This window comes from Cherax quadricarinatus, chromosome 42 (assembly GCF_038502225.1).
Source record: "Cherax quadricarinatus isolate ZL_2023a chromosome 42, ASM3850222v1, whole genome shotgun sequence".
Lineage (NCBI taxonomy): Eukaryota > Metazoa > Arthropoda > Malacostraca > Decapoda > Parastacidae > Cherax > Cherax quadricarinatus.
The window spans coordinates 2,058,977-2,076,601 of NC_091333.1; the positions used below are offsets into that span (position 1 = coordinate 2,058,977).

The window sequence follows — 17,625 nt, forward strand, 5'->3', positions numbered from 1 at the left end:
GGAGCACTGCATAAGGGACACGTTAGCTCCCCTGTTTTCTAATAATGTTAATTACTGTCGCATTTGTTTTGTCTTCTTTCGTAAGGTGACGTCCAGGATCTTACCTTAATTCATGACATACCTTAACAAATCTTTGATGACAACTATGTATGTGACACAATTGTCCTCAAAGATCTGTTAAGTTATACCATGAATTAAGGAAAGATCCTGGAGTCACCTTACGATAGAAGACAAAACAAATGCGACAGTAATTATGAACAAGGTAGATTATAGTGGAAAAATAAACATGATATTAAGAGACAGGGAAACTTAGGCACCTCTAAGGTCTACTGGTCCAAACAACCACATAAAATAAAAAAATATCTGTAAGACGGCACTAACTTAACCTACTGTAAATAACTCACAACTGTAACTTTCTTTACTAAGTCTGTTAAAGCGGTTCGTCTAACCTAACTGAATATGATTTATTGTGCAACCAACCCTTTACCACTACAAATAAATACATTAATCTTGCAGTAGTGCATTCATGAGAGGGGGAGGGAAAGTTCTAAATCCGTACGGGTCATATAGCGACATAATTCTTGTAAATTCTTCGAGTGTTTGTATAGCTTAGTAAGCAGTTATAATGTGTTGGTTCAGTGTATTCTCTTGACTACCACCCACATGATGGGTAATGGGTGACTACCACCCACAGGATGGGTAATGGGTGACTACCACCCACAGGATGGGTAATGGGTGACTACCACCCACAGGATGGGTAATGGGTGACTACCACCCACAGGATGGGTAATGGGTGACTACCACCCACAGGATGGGTAATGGGTGACTACCACCCACAGGATGGGTAATGGGTGACTACCACCCACAGGATGGGTAATGGGTGACTACCACCCACAGGATGGGTAATGGGTGACTACCACCCACAGGATGGGTAATGGGTGACTACCACCCACAGGATGGGTAATGGGTGACTACCACCCACAGGATGGGTAATGGGTGACTACCACCCACAGGATGGGTAATGGGTGACTACCATCCACAGGATGGGTAATGGGTGACTACCACCCACAGGATGGGTAATGGGTGACTACCACCCACAGGATGGGTAATGGGTGTAACAGGATGGGCAATGGGTGACTACCACCCACAGGATGGGTAATGGGTGACTACCACCCACAGGATGGGTAACGGGTGACTACCACCCACAGGATGGGTAATGGGTGACTACCACCCACAGGATGGGTAATGGGTGACTACCACCCACAGGATGGGTAATGGGTGACTACCATCCACAGGATGGGTAATGGGTGACTACCACCCACAGGATGGGTAATGGGTGACTACCATCCACAGGATGGGTAATGGGTGACTACCACCCACAGGATGGGTAATGGGTGACTACCACCCACAGGATGGGTAATGGGTGACTACCACCCACAGGATGGGTAATGGGTGACTACCACCCACAGGATGGGTAATGGGTGACTACCACCCACAGGATGGGTAATGGGTGACTACCACCCACAGGATGGGTAATGGGTGACTACCACCCACAGGATGGGTAATGGGTGACTACCACCCACAGGATGGGTAATGGGTGACTACCACCCACAGGATGGGTAATGGGTGACTACCACCCACAGGATGGGTAATGGGTGACTACCACCCACAGGATGGGTAATGGGTGACTACCACCCACAGGATGGGTAATGGGTGACTACCACCCACAGGATGGGTAATGGGTGACTACCACCCACAGGATGGGTAATGGGTGACTACCACCCACAGGATGGGTAATGGGTGACTACCACCCACAGGATGGGTAATGGGTGACTACCACCCACAGGATGGGTAATGGGTGACTACCACCCACAGGATGGGTAATGGGTGACTACCACCCACAGGATGGGTAATGGGTGACTACCACCCACAGGATGGGTAATGGGTGACTACCACCCACAGGATGGGTAATGGGTGACTACCACCCACAGGATGGGTAATGGGTGACTACCACCCACAGGATGGGTAATGGGTGACTACCACCCACAGGATGGGTAATGGGTGACTACCACCCACAGGATGGGTAATGGGTGACTACCACCCACAGGATGGGTAATGGGTGACTACCACCCACAGGATGGGTAATGGGTGACTACCACCCACAGGATGGGTAATGGGTGACTACCACCCACAGGATGGGTAATGGGTGACTACCACCCACAGGATGGGTAATGGGTGACTACCACCCACAGGATGGGTAATGGGTGACTACCACCCACAGGATGGGTAATGGGTGACTACCACCCACAGGATGGGTAATGGGTGACTACCACCCACAGGATGGGTAATGGGTGACTACCACCCACAGGATGGGTAATGGGTGACTACCACCCACAGGATGGGTAATGGGTGACTACCACCCACAGGATGGGTAATGGGTGACTACCACCCACAGGATGGGTAATGGGTGACTACCACCCACAGGATGGGTAATGGGTGACTACCACCCACAGGATGGGTAATGGGTGACTACCACCCACAGGATGGGTAATGGGGAGACTACCACCCACAGGATGGGTAATGGGTGACTACCACCCACAGGATGGGTAATGGGTGACTACCACCCACAGGATGGGTAATGGGTGACTACCACCCACAGGATGGGTAATGGGTGACTACCACCCACAGGATGGGTAATGGGTGACTACCACCCACAGGATGGGTAATGGGTGACTACCACCCACAGGATGGGTAATGGGTGACTACCACCCACAGGATGGGTAATGGGGTGACTACCACCCACAGGATGGGTAATGGGGTGACTACCACCCACAGGATGGGTAATGGGTGACTACCCCCCACAGAATGGGTAATTGGTGACTACCACCCACATGATGGGTAATGGGTGACTACCACCCACAGGATGAGTAATGGGGTGACTACCACCCACAGGATGGGTAATGGGTGACTACCACCCACAGGATGGGTAATGGGTGACTACCACCCACAGGATGGGTAATGGGGAGACTACCACCCACAGGATGGGTAATGGGGAGACTACCACCCACAGGATGGGTAATGGGGAGACTACCACCCACAGGATGGGTAATGGGTGACTACCACCCACAGGATGGGTAATGGGGAGACTACCACCCACAGGATGGGTAATGGGGAGACTACCACCCACAGGATGGGTAATGGGAGACTACCACCCACAGGATGGGTAATGGGGAGACTACCACCCACAGGATGGGTAATGGGGAGACTACCACCCACAGGATGGGTAATGGGGAGACTACCACCCACAGGATGGGTAATGGGGAGACTACCACCCACAGGATGGGTAATGGGGAGACTACCACCCACAGGATGGGTAATGGGGAGACTACCACCCACAGGATGGGTAATGGGGAGACTACCACCCACAGGATGGGTAATGGGGAGACTACCACCCACAGGATGGGTAATGGGGAGACTACCACCCACAGGATGGGTAATGGGGAGACTACCACCCACAGGATGGGTAATGGGGAGACTACCACCCACAGGATGGGTAATGGGGAGACTACCACCCACAGGATGGGTAATGGGGAGACTACCACCCACAGGATGGGTAATGGGGAGACTACCACCCACAGGATGGGTAATGGGGAGACTACCACCCACAGGATGGGTAATGGGGAGACTACCACCCACAGGATGGGTAATGGGGAGACTACCACCCACAGGATGGGTAATGGGGAGACTACCACCCACAGGATGGGTAATGGGGAGACTACCACCCACAGGATGGGTAATGGGGAGACTACCACCCACAGGATGGGTAATGGGGAGACTACCACCCACAGGATGGGTAATGGGGAGACTACCACCCACAGGATGGGTAATGGGGAGACTACCACCCACAGGATGGGTAATGGGGAGACTACCACCCACAGGATGGGTAATGGGGAGACTACCACCCACAGGATGGGTAATGGGGAGACTACCACCCACAGGATGGGTAATGGGGAGACTACCACCCACAGGATGGGTAATGGGGAGACTACCACCCACAGGATGGGTAATGGGGAGACTACCACCCACAGGATGGGTAATGGGGAGACTACCACCCACAGGATGGGTAATGGGGAGACTACCACCCACAGGATGGGTAATGGGGAGACTACCACCCACAGGATGGGTAATGGGGAGACTACCACCCACAGGATGGGTAATGGGGAGACTACCACCCACAGGATGGGTAATGGGGAGACTACCACCCACAGGATGGGTAATGGGGAGACTACCACCCACAGGATGGGTAATGGGGAGACTACCACCCACAGGATGGGTAATGGGGAGACTACCACCCACAGGATGGGTAATGGGGAGACTACCACCCACAGGATGGGTAATGGGGAGACTACCACCCACAGGATGGGTAATGGGGAGACTACCACCCACAGGATGGGTAATGGGGAGACTACCACCCACAGGATGGGTAATGGGGAGACTACCACCCACAGGATGGGTAATGGGAGACTACCACCCACAGGATGGGTAATGGGGAGACTACCACCCACAGGATGGGTAATGGGGAGACTACCACCCACAGGATGGGTAATGGGGAGACTACCACCCACAGGATGGGTAATGGGGAGACTACCACCCACAGGATGGGTAATGGGGAGACTACCACCCACAGGATGGGTAATGGGGAGACTACCACCCACAGGATGGGTAATGGGGAGACTACCACCCACAGGATGGGTAATGGGGAGACTACCACCCACAGGATGGGTAATGGGGAGACTACCACCCACAGGATGGGTAATGGGTGACTACCACCCACAGGATGGGTAAGAGGTACACAATAAAACCACTTAACTCAACATATTACGTCTCTGTTAAAACAAATTTCTCTGAATTCCGCTGTGGATAAAAAATGCACTTAAGTTCCTCTTATTATTAAGTTTGAGCAAGAGCTGTGTAGAGATGTGCGGCAGACCTACCTGTCTGAGTGTGCACGGAGGAGGAGATGGAGTGGTACCTCCTCGTCACGGGAGTAATGGAGGTTGAGATTTTGGTGGAGATGGTGACGTTGGTACCCATGGAAGAGGTGTTGGAAGTGACCTTAGTAGAACCAGCGCTGGTGGTGGAGGTAAAGGAAACAGTGGAGTGTTTGGGAGTAGTTGGGACCTTGTTAACTACACCACCAGGAGTTGTTACTCGCACACCTCCTCCTCGAGCTGGGCCTAGTCTGGTGAAGGACGCCGGAGTAGGTGTCCTAGTGGCCCCACTCTGCCTGGCGGGGCTGCAGGGAAGAGAGGAAGGCTCGGGTTTCCCGTAGTTTGTGTTGGGCGTGTTGTGTCCACCCTGCCGCGTGGCGGTCCCGGATCTACCGACAGGTTCTGGGCGGGGGCGCCCTTGTGTCTCAACCTGCCTGGTGACGTCCCTGCAGCTGCCTACATCACCTGCAGTGCTACCCCCACTCGTCAGTGACTTGCGCTTCTCCGAGGAATTGCTCATTTTTCTCGCGGCGACAGTGGATCTGCTAAGAGCCTTCTCTCTAGTACTGTTCGAAGGACTAGTGGTGAACACGTCTGTGCTGGACCACTTTCTCACCAAAGTTCTGTTTGACGCCGCCGTAGGTGACATCATCTTGTCTGAGTCTCTGCTGGGTTTCCTACCCGGTGTGGTGGCTTTGCTAACTGATGAAGCACTGAGAAGTCTTGTGTCACCGCTCAGCAGTGAATGCCTCTTGAAGCCAGCAGTTGGGATGCGTCTAACAACTTCCCCGTCCCCTACAGGACTTCCCTCGTGCGTCGCCGCTACAGAAGTAGCGACAACTGTAGTCTTAGGGCCGGTACTGACTATCATCCCGCCCCCTTGCGAGATGACAGCCACGCCCTGGGAGGAAGCTGAGGTGAGCCTAGTCCTGCGAGGCCTGGAGGAAGGAGAGGACGGGGAAGAGGAAGGGTTGAAGGTGGCTCTGGCTTTCATGTTGCTGCTACTGATGACGTTGTTGTTGTCAGCCATCCTCTCTACACCCATCGTGCAACTACTCTACGTAACTTAACTATATCACAGCAACAACAATGTAGTTGGGTCACTAAGTATACAAGGCCATGTTAATATCACGTCTTTTGTCTTCCAGTTTCACCAGTTACTTCTAACAAGCTTCCTGTAACCACAATATTTAATACTCAGTAATAACCCACACGGAAACACAAACTCGGGAAAATAATTGTAAAATTAGACACATTTGCAACATCTGGGTATCTTTATTTGTAGACGTTTCGCCATCCAGTGGCTTTATCAATACAATACAAGATGATGTGAAGACTGTAGAGCTATGTACAAAAGATGAGGTAATTAGTCCCTCAGCCAAACCTGAGAGGGACTGATTACCTCATCATTTGAATATAGTGCTACAGTCTTCACATTATGTCCTTGAATTTGTATTGACAAAGCCAATGGATGATGAAACATCTAATTCTTCAATTATTCTCCCGAGTTTCTGTCGCCATGTGGGTTATTACTGAACAATAACAAGTATTCACTACACTCTGATTATTCACAATATTTAATCTTACACTCTTACAAACAACAAATATATACTGTCAGTGTGTTTGTTCTTACCCATTGTAAATTTAATTGGTTCATTAACTAATATTGCGTTTTCGACCATCTATCACAAAAGCAATGCTACATTTTTCTTTGAAAATGCGTAAAAATAAACAAACGAACATAAATATACATACGCACGCATATACATATATACACAGGCATGTATATGCAAAACAACCACTGTAAAAAAAATAAGGAACTTCCAAGCGTTTCGTGATTTCTCACATTATCAAGGAACTATATAGGTTCTTGACAATGTGAGAAATCACGAAAGCTCTTGGAAGTTCACTATTTTTCTTAGTGGTTGTCCTGCATATTGTGATATCACCTGTTTACTGTGATCTTGTTGCAGACATGCATATACACACACACAAGTACATCAGAGTTTGCAGTAAGGTGACTGGATCAGTTGTGTCCACCATGCTGCCGGTCAAATGCGACGTTGTCGTACACTAGCCATCAGGAGTGGTGAAGATATGAGGTGTGTGACAAACATTTAATAAAGTCGCAATGTGGTAATTGATCACACAAGACATCTGCCAGAAGATTTTTGTGAAATATACGCAGAAAGAGGTGCGCCTCAAGGTTTGTTGGATACACTGAGACTGACATTGAAGGCTTTAAGGTGGCGACACACACATATATCTACCTGGAGACAAAGTTCACCATACATAGGAAGGAAGATTGAGAACCTACAAAGCACGAAGAGCTTCAGATGTTCTCGAGATCAAAACTGAACTGAGAAAATGGAACTTGAAGCCAGAGAAAGCACTAACAAAAGTAAATCAAAAGAAATGAGAGAAACTGTCAAGTTTAAACTAGGAAAGGAACGGGAAGAATATAGAATGGAATTAAAATAACTGGTAAAGATGTACTATACAGGGAAATATAAGAAACTAGTAAACAAACACGATTAAAATAAATACCGCTGAGAGGAGATGGTAAATAATTCCAAGAAGATAAGGAGCTAGAAGGAAGAAGACGCCATCATGACAAGTAACGAGGCAGATGACAAATACTTTCATTGTGGGAGGAACACTAAAACCTGACCCAAGCGTTAAAAATATAAACACAAAGGCAACGTTAAAACACCAAAGTCATTTAAGAGAGTACAAAGGTGTCAGAGAGAACCCAAAGAAACCCCCTGAAGGTATTATTATCCAGGTAGAAACCACAAGCAGATTCCAGACATTACCAGAGAGAGCACGGAAGGTATCTCCTGTGGATTACGATACACTCCAGCTAACACACAGCAATATTATACAAGAAAATATTTAATTCTTGAAGGGGGGCGCTAAACTCATAGGGGTCATAAAGCATCTTGGGGGAATAGAAGGCAAATATTTGGTGTTGATTCAATGAACCGGAGGACCTCTCACCCATCCCCATCCCATAACGTTATTTAAACTTCTCTCTCTCTTTCTACCTTCCATACGCTGCCTCTTATCTCTTTCTACCTTCCATACGCTCCCTCTTCTCTCTCTCTTTCTACCTTCCATACGCTCCATCTTCCCAACATCCTTCATAACTACCCTCCATTCCCCATTCTTTCCAATTCTCTTCTTCCTCTTCACCAATTCAGTCACTATTTCCAGATTAGTTATCCTTTCTTTCTCCCACAACTCAGTGATGGCTTCCCATCCTCACCACTACCTGGAGGGTATTCCGGGGATCAACGCTCCCGGGGCCCGGTCCATGACCAAGACTCCCGGTAGCTCAGGGCCTGATCAACTAGGCTGTTACTGCTGGTCGCATGTAGTACAACTTATTAACCACAGCCCGGCGTATCATGTATTGCCTTTAGGTATCTGTCCAGCTCCATCTTGAAGACAGCCAGGCGTCTATTCGTAATTCCCCTTATGCCTGGTGGGAGGCTGTTGAACAGTCTTGGGTCCCAGACACTTGTTGCATTTTCTCTTAATGTATTTTGCACCGCCTGCCCAGTCTTTTGCTTTCGTAGGGAGTGATTTTTATGTGCAGATTAGGGACCCGTTCCTCTTAAGATTTACCAGGTATAGATTATGATGTATTTCTCTCGCCTGCGCTCCAGTGAGTACAAGTGCTTCCAAGCGTCCCCAGTAGATTAATTGTTTGAGAGAACTTACATGTGCAGTAAAGGTTCTCTGTACATTCTCTAATTCTGCGATTACACTTGCCTTGAATGAAGATGTCACCCCCCCCAACACTATATCTAGTCACCCCCACCACTATATCTAGTCACCCCCACCACTACAGGTAGTCACCCCCACCACTACAGGTAGTCACCCCCACCACTACATCTAGTCACCCTACCACTACATTTAGTCACCCAACCATTACAGCTAGTCACCCCCAACACTACATCTAGTCACCCTCACCACTACATTTAGTCACCCCACCACTACATCTAGTCACCCGCACCACTACATTTAGTCACCCCCACCACTACAGGTAATCACCCCCACCACTACAGCTAGTCACCCCCACCACTACATCTAGTCACCCCACCACTAAATCTAGCCACCCCCACCACTACATCTAGTCACCCCCACCACTACAGCTAGTCACCCCCACCACTACATCTAGTCACCCCCACCACTACATCTAGTCACCCCCACCACTACATATAGTCACCCCACCACTACATTTAGTCACCCCCACCACTACATTTAGTCACCCCCACCACTACATTTAGTCACCCCCACCACTACATCTAGTCACCCCCACCACTACATTTAGTCACCCCCACCACTACATTTAGTCACCCCCACCACTACATTTAGTCACCCCCACCACTACAGCTAGTCACCCTCACCACTACATTTAGTCACCCCCACCACTACATCTAGTCACCCCCACCACTACATTTAGTCACCCCCACCACTACATCTAGTCACCCCCACCACTACATTTAGTCACCCCCACCAGTACAGCTAGTCACCCCCACCACTACATTTAGTCACCCCCACCACTACATCTAGTCACCCCCACCACTACAGCTAGTCACCCCACCACTACATTTAGTCACCCCCACCACTACAGCTTGTCACCCCCACCACTACATTTAGTCACCCCCACCACTACATTTAGTCACCCCCACCACTACATTCAGTCACCCCCACCACTACAGCTAGTCACCCCCACCACTACATTTAGTCACCCCCACCACTACATTTAGTCACCCCCACCACTACATTTAGTCACCCCCACCACTACAGCTAGTCACCCCCACCACTACATTTAGTCACCCCCACCACAACATCTAGTCACCCCCACCACTACATTTAGTCACCCCCACCACTACATCTCGTCACCCCCACCACTACAGCTAGTCACCCCCACCACTACAGCTAGTCACCCCCACCACTACATTTAGTCACCCCCACCACTACATCTAGTCACCCCACCACTACATTTAGTCACCCCCACCACTACATCTAGTCACCCCCACCACTACAGCTAGTCACCCCACCACTACATTTAGTCACCCCCACCACTACATTTAGTCACCCCACCACTACATCTAGTCACCCCCACCACTACAGCTAGTCACCCCCACCACTACATTTAGTCACCCCCACCACTACAGCTAGTCACCCCCACCACTACATTTAGTCACCCCCACCACTACAGCTAGTCACCCCCACCACTACATTTAGTCACCCCCACCACTACATTTAGTCACCCCCACCACTACAGCTAGTCACCCCCACCACTACATTTAGTCACCCCCACCACTACATTTAGTCATCCCCACCACTACAGCTAGTCACCCCCACCACTACAGTTAGTAACCCCCACCACTACAGCTAGTCACCCCCACCACTACATTTACTCACCCCCACCACTACATTTAGTCACCCCCACCACTACAGCTAGTCACCCCCACCACTACATTTAGTTACCACCACCACTACATTTAGTCACCCCCACCACGACAGCTAGTCACCCCACCACGACAGCTAGTCACCCCCACCACTACAGCTAGTCACCCCCACCACTACATTTAGTCACCCCCACCACTACATTTAGTCACCCCCTCCACTACAGCTAGTCACCCCCACCACTACAGTTAGTCACCCCCACCACTACAGCTAGTCACCCCCACCACTACATTTAGTCACCCCCACCACTACATTTAGTCACCCCCACCACTACAGCTAGTCACCCCCACCACTACATTTAGTCACCCCCACCACTATATTTAGTCACTCCCACCACTACAGCTAGTCACCCCCACCACTACATTTAGTCACCCCCACCACTACATTTAGTCACCCCCACCACTACATCAAGTCACCCCCACCACTACATTTAGTCACCCCCAACACTACAGCTAGTCACCCCCACCACTACATTTAGTCACCCCCACCACTACATTTAGTCACCCCCACCACTACATTTAGTCACCCCCACCACTACATTTAGTCACCCCCACCACTACAGCTAGTCACCCCCACCACTACAGCTAGTCACCCCCACCACTACAGCTAGTCACCCCCACCAAGAGAAAATCCACAAGCAAATATATTTTAAAGACAATCACATAAGATCACACCCAAGAAAACAACAATCACATAAGATCACACCCAAGAGAACAACAATCACATAAGATCACACCCAAGAAAACAACAATCACATAAGATCACACCCAAGAAAACAACAATCACATAAGATCACACCCAAGAAAACAACAATCACATAAGATCACACCCAAGAAAACAACAATCACATAAGATCACACCCAAGAAAACAACAATCACATAAGATCACACCCAAGAAAACAACAATCACATAAGATCACACCCAAGAAAACAACAATCACATAAGATCACACCCAAGAAAACAACAATCACATAAGATCACACCCAAGAAAACAACAATCACATAAGATCACACCCAAGAAAACAACAATCACATAAGATCACACCCAAGAAAACAACAATCACATAAGATCACACCCAAGAAAACAACAATCACATAAGATCACACCCAAGAGAACAACAATCACATAAGATCACACCCAAGAGAACAACAATCACATAAGATCACACCCAAGAGAACAACAATCACATAAGATCACACCCAAGAAAACAACAATCACATAAGATCACACCCAAGAAAACAACAATCACATAAGATCACACCCAAGAAAACAACAATCACATAAGATCACACCCAAGAAAACAACAATCACATAAGATCACACCCAAGAAAACAACAATCACATAAGATCACACCCAAGAAAACAACAATCACATAAGATCACACCCAAGAAAACAACAATCACATAAGATCACACCCAAGAAAACAACAATCACATAAGATCACACCCAAGAAAACAACAATCACATAAGATCACACCCAAGAAAACAACAATCACATAAGATCACACCCAAGAAAACAACAATCACATAAGATCACACCCAAGAGAACAACAATCACATATGATCACACCCAAGAGAACAACAATCACATAAGATCACACCCAAGAAAACAACAATCACATAAGATCACACCCAAGAGAACAACAATCACATAAGATCACACCCAAGAAAACAACAATCACATGAGATCACACCCAAGAGAACAACAATCACATAAGATCACACCCAAGAAAACAACAATCACATAAGATCACACCCAAGAAAACAACAATCACATAAGATCACACCCAAGAAAACAACAATCACATAAGATCACACCCAAGAGAACAACAATCACATATGATCACACCCAAGAGAACAACAATCACATAAGATCACACCCAAGAAAACAACAATCACATAAGATCACACCCAAGAGAACAACAATCACATAAGATCACACCCAAGAAAACAACAATCACATGAGATCACACCCAAGAGAACAACAATCACATAAGATCACACCCAAGAAAACAACAATCACATAAGATCACACCCAAGAAAACAACAATCACATAAGATCACACCCAAGAAAACAACAATCACATGAGATCACACCCAAGAGAACAACAATCACATAAGATCACACCCAAGAAAACAACAATCACACTCGTGATATCACGTTCAAGACAAATGAGACTCGGCTCAGAAAAGGTCAGAGGCTGTGTCAAGAAGATGCAATATTAAATTCCTGTACACAGGTCTGAGTAATGACTGAATTCTTTATATAAAAAAATGAGAGGTATGATGATATTAAGATGTTGAACGCAGCTTTCGATGAGACTTCAAAATAAGTCACTAAAAAGAAAATAAGAGTGATAAGCAGATGGGATATTCCAAGAGGTCGTGAAGACTGAAGGAGAGACAACACAGCACCATGACTGTACCTCCTACATAACACAGGTCGTGAAGACTGAAGGAGAGACAACACAGCACCATGACTGTACCTCCTACATAACACAGGTCGTGGAAACTGAAGGAGAAACAACACAGCACCATGACTGTACCTCCTACATAACATGCTGGCAAATCTAACATATTTGTGGACTGGATATTATACAGCCACCTACTCAAGGGTTGACAGACACATATTGTTGTATACTGGAACGGGGAAACAAATGAGAGTTTTACTGCAAGAATATGAAGAAGTACAAGGTGGCAGGAAGGAAGTCAGGGAGTGTAGGCACTGCGAAGAACAAGTAGGCAAACGAAACTTAAGAAGAGGGAGAACCAACAACTGCAGCTCAATAACCACTAATACAAAGAGGAAAAAACTCACACACACACACTTGTGTGTGATGTATATATGTGTGTATTATATATATATTTTTACAAAGTAGAAGTGATGCAAGGAGGGAAGAGTATATGGAGAAAAAGAGAGAGGTTAAGAGAGTGGGGAAGCAATGTAAAAAGAGAGCAAATGAGAGAGTGGGTGAGATGTTATCAACAAATTTTGTTGAAAATAAGAAAAAGTTTTGGAGTGAGATTAACAAGTTAAGAAAGCCTAGAGAACAAATGGATTTGTCAGTTAAAAATAGGAGAGGAGAGTTATTAAATGGAGAGTTAGAGGTATTGGGAAGATGGAGGGAATATTTTGAGGAATTGTTAAATGTTGATGAAGATAGGGAAGCTGTGATTTCGTGTATAGGACAAGGAGGAATAACATCTTGTAGGAGTGAGGAAGAGCCAGTTGTGAGTGTGGGGGAAGTTCGTGAGGCAGTAGGTAAAATGAAAGGGGGTAAGGCAGCCGGGATTGATGGGATAAAGATAGAAATGTTAAAAGCAGGAGGGGATATAGTTTTGGAGTGGTTGGTGCAATTATTTAATAAATGTATGGAAGAGGGTAAGGTACCTAGGGATTGGCAGAGAGCATGCATAGTTCCTTTGTATAAAGGCAAAGGGGATAAAAGAGAGTGCAAAAATTATAGGGGGATAAGTCTGCTGAGTATACCTGGTAAAGTGTATGGTAGAGTTATTATTGAAAGAATTAAGAGTAAGACTGAGAATAGGATAGCAGATGAACAAGGAGGCTTTAGGAAAGGTAGGGGGTGTGTGGACCAGGTGTTTACAGTGAAACATATAAGTGAACAGTATTTAGATAAGGCTAAAGAGGTCTTTGTGGCATTTATGGATTTGGAAAAGGCGTATGACAGGGTGGATAGGGGGGCAATGTGGCAGATGTTGCAAGTGTATGGTGTAGGAGGTAGGTTACTGAAAGCAGTGAAGAGTTTTTACGAGGATAGTGAGGCTCAAGTTAGAGTATGTAGGAAAGAGGGAAATTATTTCCCAGTAAAAGTAGGCCTTAGACAAGGATGTGTGATGTCACCGTGGTTGTTTAATATATTTATAGATGGGGTTGTAAGAGAAGTAAATGGGAGGGTCTTGGCAAGAGGCGTGGAGTTAAAAGATAAAGAATCACACACAAAGTGGGAGTTGTCACATCTGCTCTTTGCTGATGACACTGTGCTCTTGAGAGATTCTGAAGAGAAGTTGCAGAGATTGGTGGATGAATTTGGTAGGGTGTGCAAAAGAAGAAAATTAAAGGTGAATACAGGAAAGAGTAAGGGTATGAGGATAACAAAAAGATTAGGTGATGAAAGATTGAATATCAGATTGGAGGGAGAGAGTATGGAGGAGGTGAATGTATTCAGATATTTGGGAGTGGACGTGTCAGCGGATGGGTCTATGAAAGATGAGGTGAATCATAGAATTGATGAGGGGAAAAGAGTGATTGGTGCACTTAGGAGTCTGTGGAGACAAAGAACTTTGTCCTTGGAGGCAAAGAGGGGAATGTATGAGAGCATAGTTTTACCAACGCTCTTATATGGGTGTGAAGCATGGGTGATGAATGTTGCAGCGAGGAGAAGGCTGGAGGCAGTGGAGATGTCATGCCTGAGGGCAATGTGTGGTGTGAATATAATGCAGAGAATTCGTAGTTTGGAAGTTAGGAGGAGGTGCGGGATTACCAAAACTGTTGTCCAGAGGGCTGAGGAAGGGTTGTTGAGGTGGTTCGGACATGTAGAGAGAATGGAGCGAAACAGAATGACTTCAAGAGTGTATCAGTCTGTAGTGGAAGGAAGGCGGGGTAGGGGTCGGCCTAGGAAAGGTTGGAGGGAGGGGGTAAAGGAGGTTTTGTGTGCGAGGGGCTTGGACTTCCAGCAGGCATGCGTGAGCGTGTTTGATAGGAGTGAATGGAGACAAATGGTTTTTAATACTTGACGTGCTGTTGGAGTGTGAGCAAAGTAACATTTATGAAGGGGTTCAGGGAAACCGGCAGGCCGGACTTGAGTCCTGCAGATGGGAAGTACAGTGCCTGCACTCTGAAGGAGGGGTGTTAATGTTGCAGTTTAAAAACTGTAGTGTAAAGCACCCTTCTGGCAAGACAGTGATGGAGTGAATGATGGTGAAAGTTTTTCTTTTTCGGGCCACCCTGCCTTGGTGGGAATCGGCCAGTGTGATAATAAATAAATAATATATATATATATATATTATATATATTATATATTATATATATATATATATATATATATATATATATATATATATATATATATATCAACAAACCGGCCGGATCCCACCAAGGCAGGGCGGCCCAAAAAGAAAAACGAAAGTTTCTCTTTTTAAATTTAGTAATTTATACAGGAGAAGGGGTTAGTAGCCCCTTGCTCCCGGCATTTTAGTCGCCTCTTACAACACGCATGGCTTACGGAGGAAGAATTCTGTTCCACTTCCCCATGGAGATAAGTGGAAATAAACAAGAACAAAAACTAGAAAGAAAATAGAAGAAAACCCAGAGGGGCGTGTATATATATGCTTGTACATGTATGTGTAGTGTGACCTAAGTGTAAGTAGAAGTAGCAAGACGTACCTGAAATCTTGCATGTTTATGAGACAGAAAAAAGGACACCAGGAATCCTACCATCATGTAAAACAATTACAGGCTTTCGTTTTACACTCACTTGGCAGGACGGTAGTACCTCCCTGGGTGGTTGCTGTCTACCAACCTACTACCTAGGTATATATATATATTATATATAATATATATATATATTATATATACTACCTAGGTATATATATATATATATATATATATATATATATATATATATATATATATATATATATATTATATATATATATATATACTATATATATATATATATCTATATATATATATATATATATATATATACCTAGGTATTATATATATATATATATATATATATATATATATATATATATATATATATATATATATATATATATATATATATATATGTCGTGCCGAATAGGCAGAACTTGCGATCTTGGCTTAAATAGCAACGCTCATCTTGCCATATAGGACAAGTGAAAATTTGTGTATGCAATAATTTCGCCAAAATCATTCTGAACCTAACGAAAAAAATATATTTGATTGTGTTAGTTTAGTATTAAATTATTGTAAACGTATTTAAAATATATTTAGTTGGGTTAGGCTAAAATAAATTGTTCGTGTTATAATAAGGTTAGGTAAGTTTTCTAAGATTCTTTTGGTGCAAAATTAAAATTTTTTTGCATTAACATTAATGAAAAAAATATATCTTTAATCATATAAATGAAAATTTCAGAAAGGACTTAATTTTAAATGAGTTCTTGCTAATTGACCAATTTTACATATTCGGCACGACATATATATATATATATATATATATATATATATATATATATATATATATATATATATATATATATATATATATATATATATATATATATAACACTCAACACCCCAACACACCCTCCCCAACACAACCACCACACCTTCCCCAACAAAAACCCCACACCCTCTCCAATACAACCCACACGCCCTCTCCAACACAAACCCCACACCCTCCCCAACACAACCCACACACCCTCCCCAACACAACCCACACACCCTCCCCAACACAACCCACACACCCTCCCCAACACAACCCACACACCCTCCTCAACACAACCCACACACCCTCCTCAACACAACCCACACACCCTCCCCAACATATCTCGCCCTATTCATTCAATATTGCATTGCTCACCCTATTGGGTGACAGCCCACATAACTAGGTGACACAGCCCACCTAACTGGGTGACAACCCATCTAACTGGATGACAGATCCCGCCTTGCTTGGTGACACAGCCTACCTAACTGTGACACAGTCCACTATACTGGGCGACACAGCCCACCTTAATAGGCGACACAGCCCATCTATCTGGGTGACACAGGCCATGCCTCTGGGTGACCACCTTACTGGACCACCAGGGGCCCGGGCAGGGGTCATAAAGAGCTGTACCGGTGACTCTTGCTTCGTGAAGCGTCACCTCTAAACTGTGTCACCAGGATGTAGCAACCAGGTCATGTGTCCTGCCTTACCCTGCTTCATGTGTCCTGCCCTACCCTACATGGTCCTTCTCGTAACTAACTAGTCACTATAACGTGGATCAGTTTGGTACAGCATCTCCAACCCCATTAGCAAGCCAGTACTTTCTGATGTCCTTTTTGAATCTGTTTAAACTGACCCACTATAGAGAGTTCTGGGCCACTGTAGAGTTTTCCGGGTCGTTGTAGAGAGTTCTGGGTCGTTGTAGAGAG

General features: G+C 45.8%; 2 protein-coding genes across 2 annotated transcripts in view; both read right to left on the minus strand.

The window, feature by feature from the left end:
- Window positions 1–17,625, minus strand: part of LOC128695569 (uncharacterized) — an 854,631-nt gene that overhangs the window by 710,627 nt on the left and 126,379 nt on the right. The gene's annotated exons all lie outside the window — the stretch shown is intronic.
- The window catches only part of LOC128695548 (mucin-21), a 91,249-nt gene that overhangs the window by 69,986 nt on the left and 3,638 nt on the right, over window positions 1–17,625 (minus strand). Inside the window, exon 2 of the mRNA XM_070093196.1 lies at window positions 4,995–6,166. Coding sequence (XP_069949297.1) covers window positions 4,995–6,036 — 1,042 coding nt within the window. The 5' untranslated portion in view covers window positions 6,037–6,166. The remainder of the gene's footprint in view (window positions 1–4,994; window positions 6,167–17,625) is intronic.